Source organism: Porites lutea, chromosome 3 (assembly GCF_958299795.1).
Source record: "Porites lutea chromosome 3, jaPorLute2.1, whole genome shotgun sequence".
Classification (NCBI taxonomy): Eukaryota; Metazoa; Cnidaria; class Anthozoa; order Scleractinia; family Poritidae; genus Porites; species Porites lutea.
Window position 1 is genome coordinate 51,467,245 of NC_133203.1, and position 22,064 is coordinate 51,489,308.

Here is a 22,064-nt window from a genome sequence, read left to right on the forward strand (position 1 = left end):
ATATATAAGAGGAAAAGCAACGGACCTAGTACAGACCCCTGTGGAACACCATTAGATATTAGAGCTGCATCAGATAATTGTTTGTTTATTTCTAGTGTTTGTGATCTGTTACACAAAAAGGATTCAAACCAGTTATTAATTATTCCACGAAAACCATAATGATTTAACTTATTTAGAAGAATTTGATGGTTAACTGTATCGAAGGCTTTCTTTAAGTCAATAAAAATTCCACAGGTAAATAAACGTTTATCCATATTAGACTGAATTGCACTAACTATATCTACAATGGCATTTTCGGTAGAAAACCCTTCTCTAAACCCATACTGAGCTGAAAACAAAATAGTTAACATTAATAAAATGCATCATTCTTTTATACATAACCTTTTCAAAGATTCTGTCAAATATAGATAAGAGAGAAATCGGTCTATAGTTATTTGCATCTGTCTCATCCTCAGTTTTAAACACAGGTATGACTTTAGCCTTTTTGAGTTTTGAAGGGTAGTTCCCAGATGTGACCGACAAATTGAAGATTTTAGCTAAAATGTCGCTGATAATAGTACTTGAATATTTCAAGAGTTTAGTCGGGCAGGAGTATAAACCATGAGATTTATTGTTGGGTAAAGCCAATATTTCTAATTCAACTTCCCTGGCAGTTACAGGCTTAAACATGAAAGAACTCGCTGGAGATTTGGTTTTTTTGAGAAAGTCGTGATGATCACCAGAAGCAGGTATCTTACTCGCTAGTTTTTCTCCAACAGACACAAAATGCTCATTTAGTATATTAGCAATTCTTTGTAGATTGCGATTAATCTTATTCCCATTATTGAAGTCTTTTATCGCATTTACATGTCGGGATTTTTTAGTTTTACGATTCAATAGATTATTTAACGCTTCCCAGGTCTTTTTCATATTCTGTAAATTTTTTTCAAAATAGTCGTGTTATTTCGATAAAACTTATATTTAGTTTGATCACCAGAAGCAAAAAGTTTATTTTTAGTCTTAATTGAAGCTCTTATCCCTTGTGTTATCCATGGTTTTGAAAAACGCTTCAATTGGCGTCGGGAAATCTGTTTAATTGGCACATGCTTGTTAATTATTTTATTATATTTACTATAAAAAGAGGAGAATATATAATCAATGTCATTATTACCATTTGCTATAATCGACTGCCAATCAATTTGATTAAGATCCTGCGTAAAAGAATCCCTATCGAAATTTGTGAAGTCGCCCATTTTACTCTTAACGGGTTTAATTCTATCTCTTGCTGATCTGAATATACAAACTGCGAGAAATGATCACTTACATCAGAAATTATGTTGCCACTCAATGATACACAATCAGGATTATTTACAAATATGTTATCAATTAGAGAAGCCGAGTTGCCGCGAACTCGCGAAGGTTTGTCAATGGTAGGAATGAGATAACAGCTCTGAAGAGATAATAGAAAGTTGTGACTAAATTCCGATACCTCACTTTTCAAAAGACAAAGATTGAAGTCAGCCATGACGCAAACATTTTTCCCAGTAGAGATAAATTTTGTTCAAAATACTCTAAGAAACGTTCGGGAGAATTATGTTGTCTGTAGATAATGCCACAAATTATATTCTTTTTGGATGCAAAACTTAATTCGATCCAAAGGGCTTGGAAGGCTTCGTTAGAGGTTTTTTCTAAGATGGTGTAATGAAGTGTCTCATCAATAAACATCCCAACGCCACCGAAAGCAAGAGGCGTTGGGACAAATTCAAATTCATAACCAGGCAAGGAGAATTCGGCGCTTTCCGAGTTAGAATCATTAATTTTAGTTTCTGTTATTCCTATGATATTGAAGTTAAAACCCAGTTCGTCTAAAATAGAACTTTGAAGGTTTTCAAAGTTCTTACTGAGACTAATCAGATTATTATGAAATATCGAAAAGGAGTCGTCATCATTGTCAATCACATATTTGTTTTGCTCCTTGAAGCTGTGTGGCGAAAAATAGCGGCTATGAATGCGCTGATTATATAAATTGTCAATTGTATTTACGTCACTGTTACCTAAGGTATTTAGCTTAAATAAATCTAATTCATATAACCTAGTTAACTTATCAAGATATCTTTTCGAACGAATATTGCTTTGGAGTAAGTTATTAAAACGACCATGAAAGTCCGCTAAGTTTCCTTTACAATTAAAGTAAGGCAGTTCTTTCAGAAGGTCTCTCAGGACCTTTTCATGTTGCTTATTTCTTTTTGTTTTTGTCATACGAAAATCAAGGCAAAAATATAATTAACATAGGAACAAACAACTATTGTAAGAGCTAAGATACTTAGCTGTTTAGGTTGTTCTAGTCTATCCCTCACCAGTTTGTAAAGACTGAAGATCTTGAAAAGTGTTCAGTTTATGAATGCGCGAGGTATCTGTCATCCTAAGGAATATTGAACCTTGCTTTGCCCAGCAGAATTTAAAGCCCTTGGCTTGTTGAACCTTTTTTGCCTCGGTTAACAGTGCTTGGTTAAGCGGAGATAAGTGATCGTAAATACCAAGCCGTGACAATGACACTTGAACGCCGTAACCCAACTGACTCGGGGTGACTTTGGAAACTCTTTCCGTGCTGCCATCATTCTTTCTTTGACTTGTCTCCTAACAAACTTGCAAATTATGGGGTTCGGACGACTTGAGGCTTTACGAGCAGGAACGCGGTGGGCTATATCGATATCTTGCATGGAAACATCCTTCACACCCATTGAGTGAAATAACTGTATACATAATTCAGCCGTCGACTCTGAGTTCTCTCGCTCCGAGAAAGTAGGCAAGCCAAAGATCTTGATCTTATGCTGATAGCTGTAAGCCTGCATTTCATCAATAACGAGGCGTAATTTATTGCATTTGTGGTCTAAACCATTCAATTTGACCTTAATTGACTGTAGCTGTTCCATGATTCCATCGTACTGACTACTTATAAAGTCAACAGATTTACTTTGCCCAGGTGAAAGTGGACACGATGAGGCGCCATCTTGCGATTTGTAAGTTACAAGCTTCGAAAGCTTCTCAACCTCCTCTTTGGTCGCTTGTAAATCGGTTCTCAACTTTTCGTTTTCTTTTCTAAGTTTATCCATCGGTTTCTTCCGCTTTGCTTTAGGTTTTAGTAATAGAAATTTAACAGAGATTTACACCGAACTAGAGCTCAAAAATAGCACGACCTACTCGCTCGAAGGCCATGCGCATCCCCCATGGAGTAAACGCGGTTACAAGATTGTGACTACAGATACCTTGAAAACAGGAAAATGTGGACGTAACTCGGGTGGATTAGCTCTGCTCTACAAACTAAAGTTTGACGATTGGATTTCAGTGCAAAAAGAATCACCAAATTTTTTATGGTTTAAAATTAGTAATCGCTACACAAAAACTACAAAAGACATTTATGTCTGTGGAACGTACATTCTACCATACAATTCTCCCTACTGTCGACCTGAACTATTTGAAGAGCTTGAAAGCGATATCGAGAAATTCTCCTCCCTTGGTTCAGTTTTTAATATGGGAGACTTTAACTCCAGAGTAGGCAAACACCCGGACAGTGTTTGTCAAGAAGGTAATAAGATAATAACGAACGATTTTTCTGAATCTTCGTTATGCGCCACCCAACGAAAAAGTTTTGATAATGATTTGAATAATCACGGAAAACGACTCTTGGAAATTTGTAGAAGCGCGGACATAAGAATTTTAAATGGTAGAATAAAGGGCGACTCGTTAGGCAGACCTACATTTCATGGTAAATCGGGAATCAGCGTCATTGATTACTCCATATGTGACCAAGATTTGCTACGAAATATAACATCTTTTATGGTGAAAGAGCCGAACAGGAATAGAGCAGTTTATGAGATCATAGTCCAATAATAACATGGCTTAAGGTAAACCGTCATTTAGACAATGATTCATCAAACGAGACAATTATAAATGATTCTTTGACTCCTCTTCCAAAACAGTTTTTTGGGGAAAATGATTCGTCACAAAAATTTAGAGATGCATTACAGTTTGAAGACATTCAAAGAATGATCCACGATTTTATGAATACTACAACAATCACGAGAAATGTTGACATGAACCTTGATGCAGTAGAAAATATTCTTATTTCAACCGCAAAACGATGTTTGAAAATCAAAACAGCAAAATAGCGACGTTGCAAAATATCTTTGAACAAAAAATGGTTCGACAAAGAATGCCGCTATAAAAGACATGAACTGCGGAAACTTTCTAATCAAAAACACAGAGATCCTCTAAACAATACCCTCAGGGAAGAGTATCACAACGTCTTACAGCAATATAAAAACCTTTTGAAACATAAGAGAAACGAATACTATAGCAATAAGATCTGTGAACTTGAAAATACGGTCGAAAATTCGAACAATAAGGGCTTTTGGAACTGTTTGAAGTCAATGGACGACACTATGAAGGAAACCTACACCCCTCCAATTTCTGAAGAAAAATGGATGTCCCACTTTCAATCTCTGCACTCGAATGAACCCCTTAACGAACAGCGGGAGGCAGTTATTGATGAGTTGCAGAATTCAAAGGATATTCCAACACGATCTCACTCCTTGGATTACCTCATCACTGAAAGTGAAATTCGCACTGCAGCTGGAAAACTCAAAAACAACAAATCTTCTTTTTCAGACAAAATCAAAAACGAAATGATCAAATCTAGCTTAAACGAATTAATGCCTGTTTATCTAAAACTATTTAACACGGTCCTCGACTAAGGAACTATGCCCCAAATGTGGTGTGACGGCCTCATTACACCAATTTTTAAATGTGGTACTAAAAGCGATCCATCAAACTACCGTGGAATTTGTATTTCTAGTTTCATTGGAAAACTATTTTGTTCAATTCTCAATCAGAGACTTCTAAAGTACGTTGACTTAAATAATATACTTCACAAGTCTCAAATTGGTTTTCTAGCAAATAATAGAACAGCAGATCATGTCCTCACTCTTCGAACATTAATAGACAATTATGTCCATTGTCACAAGGAGAAAATATATGCGTGTTTTGTTGACTTTTGGAAAGGCTTTGATTCAGTTTGGCATGATGGGCTTCTCTATAAGTTATCAAAAATCAATGTCCAAGGAAATTTTTATAGTCTAATTAAGAGTCTATACTCGAAGTCTACCTGCTCTGTCAGGATTGGAAATAACAAAACGCGATCTTTTCAATACGCAAGAGGAGTGCGGCAAGGCTGCATTTCAAGCCCTCTGCTCTTCAACTTATACCTTAACGATCTAGCGTTCTCATTTGACAATGTTTTATCAGACCCTTTTGTGTTACCAAATGGCACGAGACTCAACTCTCTCCTTTACGCAGATGATTTGATAATATTATCGCGATCCAAACTTGGTCTACAAAACTGCCTTAACGTAATATCTTCATATTGCAACTCATGGATGCTTAGAATAAATCCTTAGAAAACCAAAATAATGATTTTTCAACGATGTACACGAAAATGTGAAGATAACTTCCCCATAGGCAATGAAGTAATCGACGTTGTCCAAAACTATACTTACTTAGGAACTCGCATCACATCTTCCGGAAATTTTACACTTTCTCTTGGACACCTCCGACAAAAAGCTCTTCATGCGCTCTTCAGCCTAAGGCGGCACACGGATTTGAATGGTCTTAAGCCATCACTTGCGTGTAAAATTTTTGACTCGATGATTTCACCAATTCTAACCTACAACATTGAAGTTTGGGGTGCTTTTGTTAAATCAGATTTTAAGTCCTGGGACAGCTCTGCAATTGAAAAAACCCATTTGCAATTCTGTAAACATTATTTATAAGTACATAACAAGGCATCCAACTTTGCCTGTAGAGCTGAACTCGGTAAATTCCTCATGACCATTGATATAAATAAAAAGGTTCTTAATTACTTAGACTATCTGATAGGTAAAGATGAAGATTCTATAGTTAAACAGGCCTTACAAATTTCAATTGACCTTCACCATAAAGGAAAAACTAGCTTTTAGTCTAATATCGTGAAAATGGTTGAGTACTATGATCTAAACTATGACTTTTCCTGTAATTCATAGAGTGACTCAATAGTTAATCAGTATATCGGCATAATGAAAAATAAATACGTCTCTTACTGGAATCAGATCCTTCAACAATCACAAAAACTCAGTTTTTATTGTACAATCAAAGACGAATAAAGCCCCTCGCCGTACCTAGTTTTAACAAGAAAAACCCTTCGAGAAAAGCATTGGTTAGATTTAGAATAAGTAGTCATCAACTTAGAATTGAAACAGGTAGATACGAAAAAATGCCTCGTAATGAAAGGATATGTTACTTTTGTACAGGTAACAAAATTGAAGATGAAAATCATTTCTTACTAGATTGTAAGGCTTATTCTCAGATCAGAGACACATTTTTCTCCAAACTAGAAACTAAAATACCTGACTTCAAATCACTTTCACACGATACTTTAATATCTCTTCTTATGAATTCTTCTGATTATTTGATTAACTGTCAATTAGTTTCATTTATCTCGCAATGCTTTGAGTTAAGAACCAAATTAATATCAATGAATATATGAATGAATGAGAACTGTAACGTTTTGTAATGTTTTTGCACGTACTAATTAGTTGCATTAGTTCTTAAATTTAGCCTAATAGCTTTTGCAATACTGTAATTCATTTATGGTCATGCAAATAAAGCATTTGTTGTTGTTGTTGTTTGTTGTTGCAAGGCTGTGCGGTTATAGCATTATTTGGTGGCTCCTTGTCGCCTACTTTTTTGGGTGACAAAAAATTATTGATCAATATTTTACAGTTAATGAATGAGGCTGAGTATCTTATGAAGAATTATGGAGATTGAGGAGGGTGTTATCCATCGAGACCGTAGGCCGAGGTGGATAACACCCTCCGAGATTCATTCAAAATAATTCCTAGTTTAAAAACATAGCTAAAACATGCTTACCTCCATTGATGCATCGATGTTCAGTTCATCTTCGATAGTGTACGTTTAGGTTTGTCCAGCTCCACAAATATTCTCCAAACAGCAGATGTTAAACTCTGAGTTGTCTTCTTGCTGTTTTTGCTATGTTTTTAACTATTACTTCACCTAGTTCCAGATGTAGTTCTTACTCTTCAAACGAGTGAATCGTCGGCCATTTTTGTTTTCACAACCAAAACAACTCAACCTCGTCCCCAGGTTCATTAACCTGTAGAAGGCTGCATTTTTGACGTCATTTCCTCATTAAACACATATTTCCAAATTTGATCATCAGTAACTGGTTATGGTGAATTAAACGTGTGCTTTTAGCCAATCAGAATCGGGGAAATATTTTAAATGAAAGAATAATTTTTTTTTTAAACATTACTTTAGTACTCGACTCTCTAGATACTCTTCAGACCTGTTCTGTACTTATTTTTCTTAGAGTACCACAGCCTTGTAAATCAGTAGTTGTTATTAATTGCACAACTTTGCTTATTCAATTATTTATCAGCATTTATCTATGATGGATTCTCACAACATGTTCAGTACTCTGGGAGAGAATCAGAAAACATATTGTTTATTGACAAGTTTCATCATCACCGGTCTAAAAGAAATGCAGATTCAAATGCACCAAGTTGCAAAGTGAATAACTGCACATATGTTAAGGTAAGATTTGGTAACATGTCATACAGTGTATTTATCCATAATTCAATTTTTTGAAATGGGTCAAGTATCAGTTAATGTGAAATGCAGAGATATTGGCTTATATTCAAGTCACTCTTACTGTCAGTGATATTAGCCTAATAAAATTATTGTCTGCATGTACTGCCTCCTATATTCTTATAAGTGTTTTTTGTATTTTCAAACCCTCACTAATTTTATTCATTATGTAGAGACCTTACAAATGTATGTATTAAACCTGGCTAACATAGGTAATTTAAAACCTGGTGGAAGTTCAGCCTTTAAATACAAACACAGGGACAATGTATGTGCTGCCTAACAGAGCTATGATTTTGGGACTCCTCAATACAGTATGTTGAAGACAGTATTATGCACATCTCACCATATCAGCAATGACTGATAATATCTATGTAGAACTACCATTATATATAAAGATATATATAGAATGCAGATACTCATCAAATCTTGACTTTCTCCATTTAATTTTAGGTTAATCATAAGTATTATGTGTCTCATACATATATCAGTGGCCAAAGATTTTGGCGGAATATAAAGGAAAATCCTAAAAGCAAAGTCCACCCTCTTTCACAGAGCTTCTTAAAAAAGTCGGTAAGTATTTGAAATGACATTAATTTTGACATAAATTTATAAGATGAGAACAAAAGCAGCATGAAGATGCAGTTACATGCAGTAGATGGCTTGCTGACAACCCAATTCCATCATCTGGAACCCATTCCTCATTCAATACCAGAATAAGTCTTCTTTCTTCCTTGATTACAAAATGTACATGCACTAGTTGAATGTGAAATTGTTCTTTTCACAGACACTTAAGCTCAGCTTTATCTTCCCATACTATGGTCACTACCTTGATAGTGTGGTGCTGACAACTGGAGGTGAGTTGATTCAAATTATACATGAATAATTGTTTTACTGTTTTATTATCATTTTGCCAAAAAAACACAAAATATACATATTAAATTTAAAAAAAAAAAAAGATGAGGCAAGGGAGCCCAAGGAAGCCAATAAGGCTTGTGTATAGGACCACCTTTTAAAATTATGTCATCTAATTAATAATTACAATACTGACATCGGCAATTTAGCTCTAAGTACACACAATTTGTTTGGAACATAGAAACTAATCATTAAATAGGATAAAAATAGAAAAGGCTGAATGACTGTAAGTGCAAAAATGAGAAAACAAAAACTGTAAGAAAACATGAGAAAAAAAGCGAAAGAAGCGAAAAACTACACACAAGCATTAGGAGAACAAAAGTATGCTTACACCAAGAAAAAATGACTTAAGTTTAGAATTAAACAAAGCAGTACTAGAGGCATTCTGAATTTCAGGACTAAGGGAATTAAATATTTTGGGCCCTTGAAAACAAAGTGAACATTTCCTTACATTTGTCCTGCAGTCGCGGGTAAACGATTAGATTAGATTAGATTAGATCAGGGCAAACGATGAGATTAATGATTGAAGTTCTTGCATGTTAATTACACTTGACACTTGACTGTGAATGTTCTTACTTGAAGGTTTCCTGTACATGGATTTTTATAACACATCTCTTCTGACAGACGTGCAATACTTAGCTCCTCTCATGGCTTACTTCAGTCCAGATCATCATCCAGATTCTAAAGTCATCACCCTTGACGATGGTATCAAATATTTATGTTGTGATAAATGTATACTGGTACTTACTTTAGCTTTAATCTTGTACCTGATTGAGTAGATTACAGATGTACATACTTTGGTACTTCTATACTTCTATCTCAACCACGTTTATTGAGTGCTAGTAAAAAGCATCAGCTACTTTGCTCAGAGAAGTTGAGTTCTTTTTAATAAATAGAAGGTAACTGAGAAATTCTTTCAAACATTACTTATAAGTTGCAGTCGGTTGCCAAGATTACTCTGTACAAACCAGCTGCTTGGTGGAGAATAATTATTATTAATAGAATGTACCTGAGGTTGGAAAAATTGACGTCTCTAACTGTAATTGGATCCCCAATGTTAAGAATTTCAGCATAAACAAGCTTAAGTTAGCTACATAAGTTATGTTTTTTTAAACATCTCTATGTACTTTTATTTGCTCAAAATTCCCAACAAAATTCCTTTTTTTGTTGTTTTAGGTTTACAGCTGACAGTACAGTGGTCAAAAGTTTATCTTCGTAACAGAACTCATGGTAGTATTAAGCATGTAATGATCACTCTTGATGTAAAGATCTTAAGGTTTAAAACAACAATCAAGAAGTGATTGCATAATGCTATTCTTTGGTCAAGGTTCAGTGGCATAGCCAAGGGAGGGTTCCAGGGGTTCCAGAACCCCCCTCTTGGGCTACAGCATGGGCTATAATTTCAAGAGGAACGAGGTTTTAGCTGTTAAAAAAAATGAGAAAAAAATCAATTAAAAAAAGCATCAAATTCTTTTTTGAGGGTTACATATGAATACTATGAGGATGATCATACATTGTACGAGGTCCCAGTGTGTATACAAGCCTTCAAAGTGGGATTCAGCACCTTGTTGGTCTCGATCGTTTTCAGTTGCATGTTGTAATGTTTTGACTATGAGAGGGTTTAATAAAAACTCGTGTAGAGGCATAAAGTGAGAAGGTAGAATGAAATCAGCATTGATGTTTGCAAATCAATGTGAGGAAATTGTCTGAAACTGGCACACTTAACACTAACAGCACGTCGAACTGCCTAAAACATACAGTATTCAATTATGAGTTCATCGCAAGATGCAGTGCCTTTTCCTTACATAAAAGCTACTCAGTATCAGGCTCTGAAAGCGAGACATAAATGTCTGTTAGACTACCATCACCCCTAATTTTCATGTGGCGGCTTTTCCGTTGGCAGCACAAGTGGCTCAACGCGGAAAAAATCCTTTGTAATAGTAATAATAATAATAATAGTAATATTCAATACTTATATTGCGCTTTTTCTATAAAAATACTCAAAAGCGCAAAAAGAGTTAATAGTGCAGTTGAAAGCTTGGCCATGAATTCTTTTCAAGCTGCATATTTCAAGTACGTTACAAATTAGATCAGCAGAACCTGAGCGATGGCTCTGCACATTGCGCAGACTTAAAAAGTAGTCGGCAGCAACCATGACTAAAGAGCAAGAGTCCGCTGCTCTTGCTCTGATGAACATTGGATAATGCAAATTGGCCTAAGTCCACCAATCGACACCTTTGCACGGATCGAAGCATCCATGATGTCTCGTTCTTGCTAATATCCTTACTGAGTAAATGGCAAATGACAAGACTACAGTGTGTGTTTTAATGTAATCAACGATTATCAACATATATATTGTAGTTTATTTTTTATTTCAGGTAATTTTTATTTTTCTTTTCCTTTAACTTCATTAGCATACATTAGTATTTACCATACCCAAAAACAGAAGAAATACAAAAATTACTTGACATAAAAAATTATCAACAACGTAAGTCCATCACACTATCTCTTCATTGAAAGCGAAGCACTATTATTGGAAATTTGTGCTCAGAATCACAAAATGGAAAATAAAATTTTTCATGGGAGAATGCCTTATACCAGGAGCCCATGACCCATAGGCTCCTGCTTATGCCCCATGCCCTCCAAAGCTTGATTTTCAATCTAGAAAAAATATCACAGTAGAAACCCTTCTATGCAAAAATGCTGGCTACGCCCCTGAGGTTGACAATGTTAGTTTTGCAATGACATCAGAAAAATCAACCAAAAAAGTGTGATGCATATCCAGATTTTTTGTTCTGTTTATTAAATCTGTTTAATTTTTTTTTGTATTTACTAACTCTTGTCATCATTGTTGTGGGTTCTCTGGCTCCTACCAGTGTTGCCATGTAAAACAATTCTTGATATGCAAGTAAAAATTTTATTGAAAAATTAACTGACAAATGAAAAACACCTGAAGAAAGTGATGTCTGCAGCCTGTACCCATATAGGGACTCACTCACTCTAGTCCGTGTCATGTCGGGGGGGAGGGAGGGAGTGTAAAAATTTGCAAGTAATTATCTACATTATACGCTTCCACTGGGGAATAAGACTGAAGAAACGTCTGTGAAAGTGAATATTTTACTTCACCCTCAAGGTTTTACAGATACACCAATGCAACAAGAAAATAATTAACACAATTTCATGCAATCAAGCTTTTTATTTATATCTCAGCAGTGTCTCAACAATATAGAGCTTGGTCCATAAAGGAAATAAATTTTACTAAAGAAGCTCAAATTTCCTATAGATAATTATATTTATCGTTTCTTTCTTCTTTTTCTACTCTTTAAAGATGGACACTTCACATTTCAGTGCACTTTACATAAGAATGGTACAATATGGTTCGCATACAAAGAGGTAAATTATGACTCATCCTCCATAGCAGTTGTCTTAGTAAATTAGGGAAAATTACTGTTTCCTTGCATCATTCTGAAACTTATGGATGTCCAGATTAAACCTGAGTTTTGTTTTTAGCGATTATAGAAAGGGAAAAATAGAAGAGTAAACCTTATAAATAGCTGAATGCCTAGCTCGTATAGACATTAGGACTTTAACTGAACCCCAGTGAGGTGAAAACATGAATTAAGCACCCAATTTAAAAGATTATTCTTAATCTGCTAATAATTAGATGAAATTCAATTTATTTCCAAAATTTCTCACATCGTTTGAAATATGGAAGCTCATTGACCTGTGGGAGTGTGTTAATGACTCATAATGCACGAATTTCATGCATACTTACATGTAACATAAGACTATAATTTTATATTTTCATTTACATATGGACCTTCCTATTATAAAAGCCTATTTGAAGTTTCTCAGATTTTTTAATGCCGTTATTTGGCCATAAGGCATATGCATTCTTTTGACATTTGCTGTAGCTGTTGTTGTTTAATTGTCATTCTCTAGAAACAATACAAGCCAATTCTGCTTAACTGTTAAAGTTAACTACAGTCAACTCCCGGTAACTCAAACCCTCTATAGCTTGAACCTCCCACTAACTCGAAACAATTTTCATTTCCGTTCAGATAGTTTTCTGTATAATTTTACCCTCAATACCTCAAACTTTTTTCTATTTCCCTTGAAGGTTTCAATTAGCGGGAGCTGACTGTATGTTTTATGAGTGTAATGACTGTTTCACGTTATTGTGGGTCCATAATTGTCATGGTACATTTACTTATCGCACATATTAAGTATTTCTATTCATAATATCACGGTGGTTAAGCTCGAAAGCTAGGCTCCTCTGATCACCATACACTTCTATTAAAGCCATTAATTTTTTCTTCTTTTTTTTCCTCTTATTTGTTACTTTATTCCTAGTCGTTACTATTATACAGTCTAAATGTTGTAGATAAGTAACTAAACTGAACTGAATTAAAAACCATTGCGTTTGACTATTATTAAATCAGCAAATTAACACACCTATATAACTGGAAACAGATTGTGAAAGTCAAATAGTTACGTCAACAAATAATTGAGGAGTGATGAATATTGATCAATGTTTTGTTATAGCTAATGTATCGGTCAAATCAAAGCTTCAACATCCCCCAGGTAGGGGGGAAATTTGAACAATAATTTTCAAAAAAGTCAAATGCCCGGGGGTTTGCGCGGGGGGGATGTTGAAGCTTCGATTTGACCGATACATAACCATAGTGACTATGTTGCAGATCCCAGTTAATGTGTCAAGCATTCCTGATGTACGATACCACCCTGTGAGAGTAGGCATATCCGATGCATATGTAAGATATTACCGACGTTTAGGGAGGCCTGGAATCATCTACCGAGTCTTTCATATATACAGTCAAGTGAATATTACCAAGAACGGTGTTGTCAATGGATCAGCAGTGGTGTTCCACCCTCTAACAAGTTTGTTCTTTTTAAAAGTTTTATTACTGTAATCTAATAATTTTTGGCTGTTAATAACCGAGCGGGAGGTCTTTATGGGAGAATCTTGACCGAGGTTGCCAGTACAGACCGAACACAGTGAGGTCTGTACCAGCGACCAAGGTCATGATTTTTCCATACAGACCGACCTAGCTCGGTTAATAGCTATAAGAAGGTGTTTATTATATGGCCAAACAAGAAAGAAAAGGAACAAAAACATAAATAATTTTATTTGCTTCCCTGCGCGGGCTCAAGCATTTAGCGGGCTTTCTTCTGTCACTGGTCTCCAGTCCAAACGGAACAAAAATAACTGTTCAAAGTCCAGCTTTGTACAAACTTTGTACAAACAAGACAATCTTTTCACTTTCTTTGTTTGTAACTTTTTGAGGAGAACTGTTACAACAAGATCGGTTTAGATGCCGGTCTGGATGGGAAAAACTAAACCGCGGTCAAGATCGATTTTAGCTAATCAAATTCTAGAGTTTGTTTGTTTCCAGTCCTTTTGAGACATGCCCATATAATGTGAAGTGATACCGTGCAGTCCTTATTTCTTTATGCAAGAAGTAAAATATAATTTGCAAGCCATTTCCTGACCAATATACTGATTATATCTAAAGCTTTCTTGGCAACCCAGTCTTGTGAGCTTTAATTTTGATAAAAAAATTTGGTTTTCAGACTGTGTGAAAAACCTGCAGCTTAACCTTGGGTTCCATGCTGTGTGGGTAAACTGTGACTGACGTAATTGTTTTCATTATACTGTACTTTCGTTTCAGGCTGTGTTAATGCCACCTCATGTACAGAGTGTATGAAGCGGAAGCAAACAACAGAATTTGACTGTCAGTGGTGCCCGCAGACTAAAAGGTAGAAATTGTTCTTGGAAAGCTAAAATTTTTAATTCAGAGCCGACTAAAAAGATGTTTCACCTGAAGAGAATACAGTCCCAGAGATCGACCGTGCAGACCATTTTTGTTTTTTTTTATCGTGCATGGATGTGTCACATCTCAAACCTATAGAAGAGTAAAGAAATGGATAGCAAGTATTCACTAGCAGCAGCAGGCGTGTGCTGCAAGAGCATGACTGTCACGTAAACTTGGGTCATGGCCATGTATCCCTTGGAAAACTGCTTTTTGGCGGGAAACTGGCCCGGTTCAGAGGCTGTACTTCACATCAGCCGAATCGATTCAGACGCTGATTTTTATTTTCAATGAACAACGGGGAAAAACGTGCATTTTGGTAAACTACATTACAAGAATTTATGTTTGGCTCATGTGAATATCGGCGAATGAATCAACGCCGGTCCACAGCTCTTTTAGTTCAATCCGATTTGGCTCACATGATTTTCTTTTAATATAACAAACATGATCTAAGACTGTTAAACAGTCTGTCAGTCAAACTAATTTCTATTGATGGTTTAAGATAACATTGTTAATTACAATGGTCACTGTTAAGATTAACCCTTTAATAGTCCAGTGTAGATGGTTACTTTCTTACAATAATCTTGCAATATTTTGAAGGTGCTCTGATAAAACAGATCGTAATCGTGCAGAATGGGACCTCAATGGGTGCAGTCAAAATGCCGTCAATCAGGTATTACTTACTAGTTAAAACATGTTACACTGCCACCAAAATGCCGACAAACAGATTAAGATATTACAACTGTTACGAGTTAAACCATTTTAAACTGCGTCTTAAATGCTGTCAAGCAGTTTTTCCTGCTACCGTCATTTAGCTCCGTTTTCTTTGTGACAAGTTTTATACCTTCCTCTGGAAGCTTAACCTGTATTAGGCGGACATCTACAAAACACTCCTTGTAAATTTTTGTATTTTGTTTGTCCATTCTGTTTTGTGCGTTTGTATGTCGTCTTAATAGAGGTGTTTTCTTAAATTACATGTGCACGTTGGTTTTTGGTTTATCGGAGGGACTTGTACAAAGTCGTTTGCCCTTAAATACAGAATGAGCACTGAAGACAGGTTTCACTATACGTAACGAGCCCGAAGGCCACATGGCAAACAGCCTGTACATACTTGCGGGACTCGAAAAACTTCCGACCGTTAGTCCGGCAAGAGTAGATTTTCGTGCTGGGCAGGTAACTTTTAAAGCTCCTCACCTTCCAAGTGGGCAAAAATCCAGGCAGGTTATCCTTCCGCAACTAAATCATTCACTGAAACAATCAAGACTAACAGGCCCCGGGCATCTTAGCAAAATGCCGCCGGGAGAGTTGGCTGCTTAAAGACCTTAAAGGACGTGCTGTAAGTCAAGTTTTTTTCTTTAATATGGCCCTTTCCTCGAGTACAGTTTGTGTACTGTTGTGTTCATTTGTTTTTTGATATCAGCCGTCAGATGAGAGATGCGTGGCAGGTACGGAACGCTACGGTACGTTTCAGGCTGTATTAATAACCGAGCAGGAGGTCTTTATGGGAGAATCTTTACCAAGGTTGCCAGTACAGAACGAACACAGTGAGGTCTGTACCAGCGACGGAGGTCAAGATTCTCCCATACAGACCGACCTAGCTCGGTTAAGAAGATGTTTATTATATGGCCAAACAAGAAAGCAAAGGAACAAAAACATGAATAATTTTATTTGTTTCCCTGCGCGGGCTCAAGCATTTAGCTGGCTTTCTTCTGTCACTGGTCTCCAATCCAAACGGAACAAAAATAACTGTTCAAAGTCCAGCTTTGTACAAACTTTGTATAAACAAGCCAATCTTTTCATATTCTTTGTTTGTAACTTTTTGATGAGAACTGTTACAACAAGATCGGTTTAGATACCGGTCTGGATGAGAAAAACTAAACCGCGGTCAAGATCGAATTCTTGAGTTTGTTTGTTTCCAGTCCTTTTGAGACATGCCCATATAATAATAAGTGATACAGTGCAGTCCTAATTTCTTTATGCAAGAAGTAAAATATAATTTGCAAGTCATTTGCTGACCAATATACTGATTATATCTAAAGCTTTCCTGGCAACCCCGTCTTGTGAGCTTTAATTTTGATAAAAAATTTGGTTTTCAGACTGTGTGAGTAACCTGCAGCTTAACCTTGGGTTCCATGCTGTGTGGGTAAACTGTGCCTGCGTAATTGTTTTCATTATACTGTACTTTCGTCTCAGGCTGTGTTAATGCCACCTCATGTACAGAGTGTATGAAGCGGAAGCAAACAACAGAATTTGACTGTCAGTGGTGCCCGCAGACTAAAAGGTAGAAATTGTCTTTGGAAAGCTAAAATTGTTAAGTCAGAGCCGACTAAAAAGATGTTTCACCTGAAGAGAATACAGTCCCAGAGATTGACCGTGCAGACCATTTTTGTTTTATCGTGCATGGATGTGTCACTTCTCAAACCTATAGAAGAGTAAAGAAATGGGTAGCAAGTATTCACTAGCAGCAGCAGGCATGTGCTGCAAGAGCATGACTGTCACGTAAACTTGGGTCATGGCCATGTATCCCTTGGAAAACTGCTTTTTGGCGGGAAACTGGTCCGGTTCAGAGGCTGTACTTCACATCAGCCGAATCGATTCAGACGCCGATCAACGCCGATCTTTATTTTCAACGAACAACGGGGAAAAACGTGCATTTTTGGTAAACTACATTACAAGAATTTATGTTTGGCTCATGTGAATTTCGGCGAATGAATCAACGCCGGTCCACAGCTCTTTTAGTTGAATCCGATTTGGCTGACACGATGCACGTCGTCTGAACCAGGACTAAGATCACGTGGACCATAGTACCGTTCACTATTTTCTTTTAATATAACAATCATGATCTAAGACTGCTAAACAGTCTGTCAGTCAAACTAATATCTATTGGTGGTTTAAGATAACATTGTTAATTACAATGGTCACTGTTCAGCTTAACCCTTTAATAGTCCAGTGTAGATGGTCACGTTCTTACAATAATTCTGCAATATTTTGAAGGTGCTCTGATAAAACAGATCGTAATCGTACAGAATGGGACCTCAATAGGTGCAGTCAAGATGCCGTCAATCAGGTATTACTTACTAGTTAAAACATGTTACACTGCCACCAAAATGCCGACAAACAGATTAAGATATTACAACTGTTACGAGTTAAACCATTTTAAACTGCGACCTAATTGCTGTCAAACAGTTTTTCCTGCTACCGTCATTTAGCTCCGTTTTCCTTGTGACAAGTTTTATACCTTCCTCTGGAAGCTTAACCTGTATTAGGCGGACATCTATCCAACCCTCCTTGTTTTTTTTTGTATAATTCGATCCGGAATGCTCGAGCGTTTAATACATGAGCCCCTGGCTCGGGAGATTGGGCAACCACTCCTCACCCTATCGAGCTTAAATAAAATTGATTTTGATTTGATTTTGTATTTTGTTTGTCCATTCTGTTTTGTGCGTTTGTATGTCGTCCTAATAGAGGTGTTTTCTTTAAATTACATGTACACGTTTGTTTTTGGTTTATCGGAGGGACTTGTACAAAGGCGTTTGTCCTTAAATACAGAATGAGCACTGAAGAAAGGTTTCACTATACGTAACGAGCCCGAAGGCCACATGGCAAACAGCCTGTACATACTTGCGGGACTCGAAAAACTTCCGACCGTTAGTCCGGCAAGAGTAGATTTTCGTGCTGGGCAGGTAACTTTTAAAGCTCCTCACCTTCCAAGTGGGCAAAAATCCAGGCAGGTTATCCTTCCGCAACTAATTCATTCACTGAAACAATCAAGACTAACAGGCCCCGGGCATCTTAGCAAAATGCCGCCGGGAGAGTTGGCCGCTTAAAGATCTTAAAGGACGTGCTGTAAGTCAAGTTTTTTTTATTAATATGGCCCTTTCCTCGAGTATAATTTGTGTACTGTTGTGTTCATTTGTTTTTTGATATCAGCCGTCAGATGAGAGATGCGTGGCAGGTACGGAACAGGAAAAGCAACAGCAAAAATCCAAGGGAGGTCTAGGAGCAAAAGAACCCAAGGGAGGTGTAGGAGCTGGGGCCATTGTTGGCATCTGTATTGTACTATTGTTGATCATTGGTATGGCAGCATGGTGTGTGTATGCTTACCGCAATCCAACCACCAAATCAGGACTCTTCCTTATTGATGTAAGTGCCACACGGCTGTTTGGTATCTGGTACGCAGTCAATTTTGACCTGAACCACAGTTCTGGATTGAGTCAGTTTTGTTTGTTCTCTTATTTTATCTTAGTGTGTATTCATTTGTTGTAATGATAATCTTTCGTCTACTCTCTAAGATATACATGCAGGTATAAGTGTATCTTGTGTTACATATTGCTCGTGATAGTTACCAACAATAGCAACTGAACAATAATGTGTTATTTCAGGCTACTCGGCGTCCCAGGGAGCTGTTCCAGCGCAGTGGTGATGGAGCCAGTAAAGCAGCTCCTTCTGATATTAAGCCGCAGATGCTGTGAGGGAGGGAGCGGGGACGGACATACTTTCAGCCAAAAATAACTTTGATAATACAACGATTAGCAACCTAATAACGTAGCTTTCGGAAAGTGTTTTTTGTTTTGTTGTAGGTCTGTACTCTTTATTCTTCCCCCGAGCCTCAGTCTTTATTTGTTTCATTTAGTTCTGCTTTGTTTCTCAGGCCAAATAAATTATTGTAATCCTAGTTGTTAAGCATGAATTCAAATGTTGTGTTGCGAGGGGTCCTCCTTTTCGTGATATAAAACCTGGCAAACTATCGCAGCTCTTCATCGCAAAAATAGATCAATGAAGAAGAAAATGAAGTTATCGTACTCCAAGCCTCCATGTATTACGTATTTACCATTTACAATTTCGACTGCTACTGCAGCTTATAGAGTGTTTTCACATGACGTCATGGCGGCCATACTGGTGTCCCAAAACAATGAAACGGCGGCCGCGTTGGTGTCCCAAACCAATCGTCTGGGAGTTGTACTCTTTTCGTATGCAAACGCTTTCTTTTCCAATAAATTTGTATAGATGCTGGCCACGTGAGTGAAAACACTATATAGAAATATTAACACATCAAGCTAAAGAATTTTTGTCTTTTTTCTTTTGATTTGCGGGCGGATGTGGCTTCATTTTCCTGAGCTGCTAGTATTTGCTTTGCTTTTACAACTGTAATAGTTGTAGTAGCCGAACTTAAGTGTTAGAATGGACTTCAATTCACTATGAAGATCAGTAACAAAATTTTAAAGTGCTAAAAGGTATGACGACATTAACAAAGTTCAGCTTTATCACATGTGTTTTGCTGGATGATGACAGCAAGAGCCAGTCCTATAGACCTAGTCTATTTACGTTAAAAACCTTAACGTTAAAGAAGCGAAAGTACAGCTGAAAGTAAGCCTCTGCTAAGTTGGTAAATAATTTTGTAAATATTTAAAAGCTACGGCAATGTCGTGTTAACTTCTATTTAACGCGGAAATTTGATGTCCAAAGCAAAGGACTGTGTGTTCTTTAGAACGTAATTGTTACAAGTATGATAATGATATTAATGATGGCGATGATGATGATGATAAAGCACCACAAGAAAGTAGCGCTCCATAGCACTTCACTTGAATCAAACTAAATGTATATAAGTTTTGCAACGTTTTTTACCCACATAAAATTAGTCACTGATTTTGACTACAGAAATAATATAGATCGTTATGATGTGTTGACGTTAATAAATCCTGCTTCTCTATGCATGTGTTGTTGTTTTGATGCCAAGAAAGTCATTCATGGTCCAAACCAGAAGTCAATTCAGTCATGATGCTTAGGAGGCTATACATGAGTTAGCTCCAGTGGGTCTTCCTAAAGCTTAGTAGTCAAAACGCCTGAACAAGTCATCAGAACTGATATTCACGCGTTACTCATGAAAATGATTAGGTATTTTAGGTATTTGCCACACGATTACGATAATTACAAAAAGATGCCAAAAGAAAAAAATGTAGGAAGAGATGGCGAGGAGGCCTAAAAGAAACTATAGAGCTTATGTTAATTAGGCCTCCTCAATTACAATTTTTCGAAGATAGTATAAAAATTACGGCGACGGATACAACATAATATGAGGTGAAAAATTAAACTAATCAATATTACGGAAGTTTACAAATGTTGAATATTAAAAGGCTTTTTCCCAAAATTTTTGTTGGAGTATACTAATAATTATTACAAATAAATGCCTTAAGTGCTCTTTTAAAGGAGAAAGGTGAGGAAGCGTTAGATGATGTTGGTGTTTAAGGTGTTGTAAAATTTAGGTCCTTGATAAAAAACGGAAAATTGTTTGGTTCGAGTACGACAGAAAGGCAGACGAAATTTACACGAGTTTCTTGTATTATACGAATGAATTTGACTTTGTAAGGTAAATTTACAATGAAATTTTAAAGGTAGAGTATGGTTTTGATAGGAGTACATGAATAAGCCTAGTTGTATTAAGTATATATCATGAAATTTTAAGATACCAAGATTTTGAAAGATTGGATCAGTATGTCCATCGAAAGTTGTTTTAGCTATAGTTCTGATCACTCGTTTCTGTAAAATCTCAAGACGAATAAGGTTAGTTCTGTAAGTAGAGGCCCAAACTAAGTTGCAATAAAAAAGGTATGGATAGACTAGAGAAAAATATAGTGTTCGTAAGGTTTTCGTGGATAAATAGAAACTGGATTTACGAATACTTCCTGTGCATTTAGAAACTTTATTGGCGACATGTGAGATTTCAGATTTCCAATTTAAATTTTCATCCATGATTACTCCCAAGAAAACTGTTTCTTTTACTTGATCAATTTTTTGATTATTAATTAAAAGTTGAATAGTTTGATTTGTACGCTTTTGAGATGGTTTAAATACAATGAATTTGGTTTTTTTCAAGTTTAATGAAAGCCTGTTAGCTCTAAACCATATTGACAACTTATTTAGCTCAGCGTTCAGTATATTAGTAAGGCAGTCTTTATCCTTGTGAGACACAAATACGTTTGTATCATCAGCAAATAATATCAGTTGTAATATTGTTGACGTGTTGATTATATGATTATACAATCCCCTTAATACCTTACAATTCAACTCTTTGACTATATGACTACTGGTATATCTAAACCAGGGTTCTGCCGTAATTCTCATCCACGCTTACATTGGTTTTAAGCTAGACTACTGTAACTCCCTTCTGTATGGTATTCCCAAATTACAGCGTTTACGGAACACGGCAGCTCACATTGTCACGTTAACAAGGAAATATGATTCTATTACCCCAATAATGAAGCTATACTGGCTACCTGTACAATCCCGCATTATTCTTAAAGCTAATTGTTATTAGTCTTAAAGCACGCAACCGCAAAGCACCTTATATTTCCAGTCTTCTGAGTCATCGAAGGTTCTCTTGGTCATTACGTTCCAGTGGCCAAGAACTGCTCACTGTGCCACTGGCTAATTAAACTTAAGACTTCTGCGGACCGGGCGTTCAGCACTGCTGCGACAAGCCTATGGAATAACGTGCCTATCTCCATCAATAGCTATTTTTTAAAAACATTTGAAAAATTATCTTTTTAAAGAAGCCTACGACTTTTAACTATTATTTCTAGTACACGTATTTACATTTTAGTTATCTGTAAATCTATATCTTAGTATATTTTTTGATTATAG

General features: G+C 36.4%; 1 protein-coding gene across 4 annotated transcripts in view; it reads left to right on the forward strand.

Moving 5' to 3' along the window:
- LOC140931422 (plexin domain-containing protein 2-like) overlaps positions 1–18,990 on the forward strand; it is a 25,051-nt gene extending 6,061 nt beyond the window's left edge. The window contains exons 2-15 of one of the 4 annotated variants that reach the window (XM_073381241.1): positions 7,472–7,626; positions 8,131–8,250; positions 8,465–8,534; positions 9,175–9,297; positions 9,769–9,822; positions 11,921–11,985; positions 13,293–13,491; positions 14,283–14,370; positions 15,024–15,096; positions 15,844–15,883; positions 16,617–16,704; positions 17,418–17,490; positions 18,354–18,595; positions 18,806–18,989. In XM_073381241.1, the coding sequence (XP_073237342.1) occupies positions 7,472–7,626; positions 8,131–8,250; positions 8,465–8,534; positions 9,175–9,297; positions 9,769–9,822; positions 11,921–11,985; positions 13,293–13,491; positions 14,283–14,370; positions 15,024–15,096; positions 15,844–15,883; positions 16,617–16,704; positions 17,418–17,490; positions 18,354–18,595; positions 18,806–18,935 (1,520 nt within the window). In that variant the 3' untranslated portion in view covers positions 18,936–18,989. Of the gene's footprint in view, positions 1–7,471; positions 7,627–8,130; positions 8,251–8,464; positions 8,535–9,174; positions 9,298–9,768; positions 9,823–11,920; positions 11,986–13,292; positions 13,492–14,282; positions 14,371–15,023; positions 15,097–15,843; positions 15,884–16,616; positions 16,705–17,417; positions 17,491–18,353; positions 18,596–18,805 lie in introns of all 4 variants that reach the window. The other 3 variants (XM_073381242.1, XM_073381243.1, XM_073381244.1) reach the window with 3 other exon arrangements.
- Positions 18,991–22,064: the final 3,074 nt, after the last annotated feature.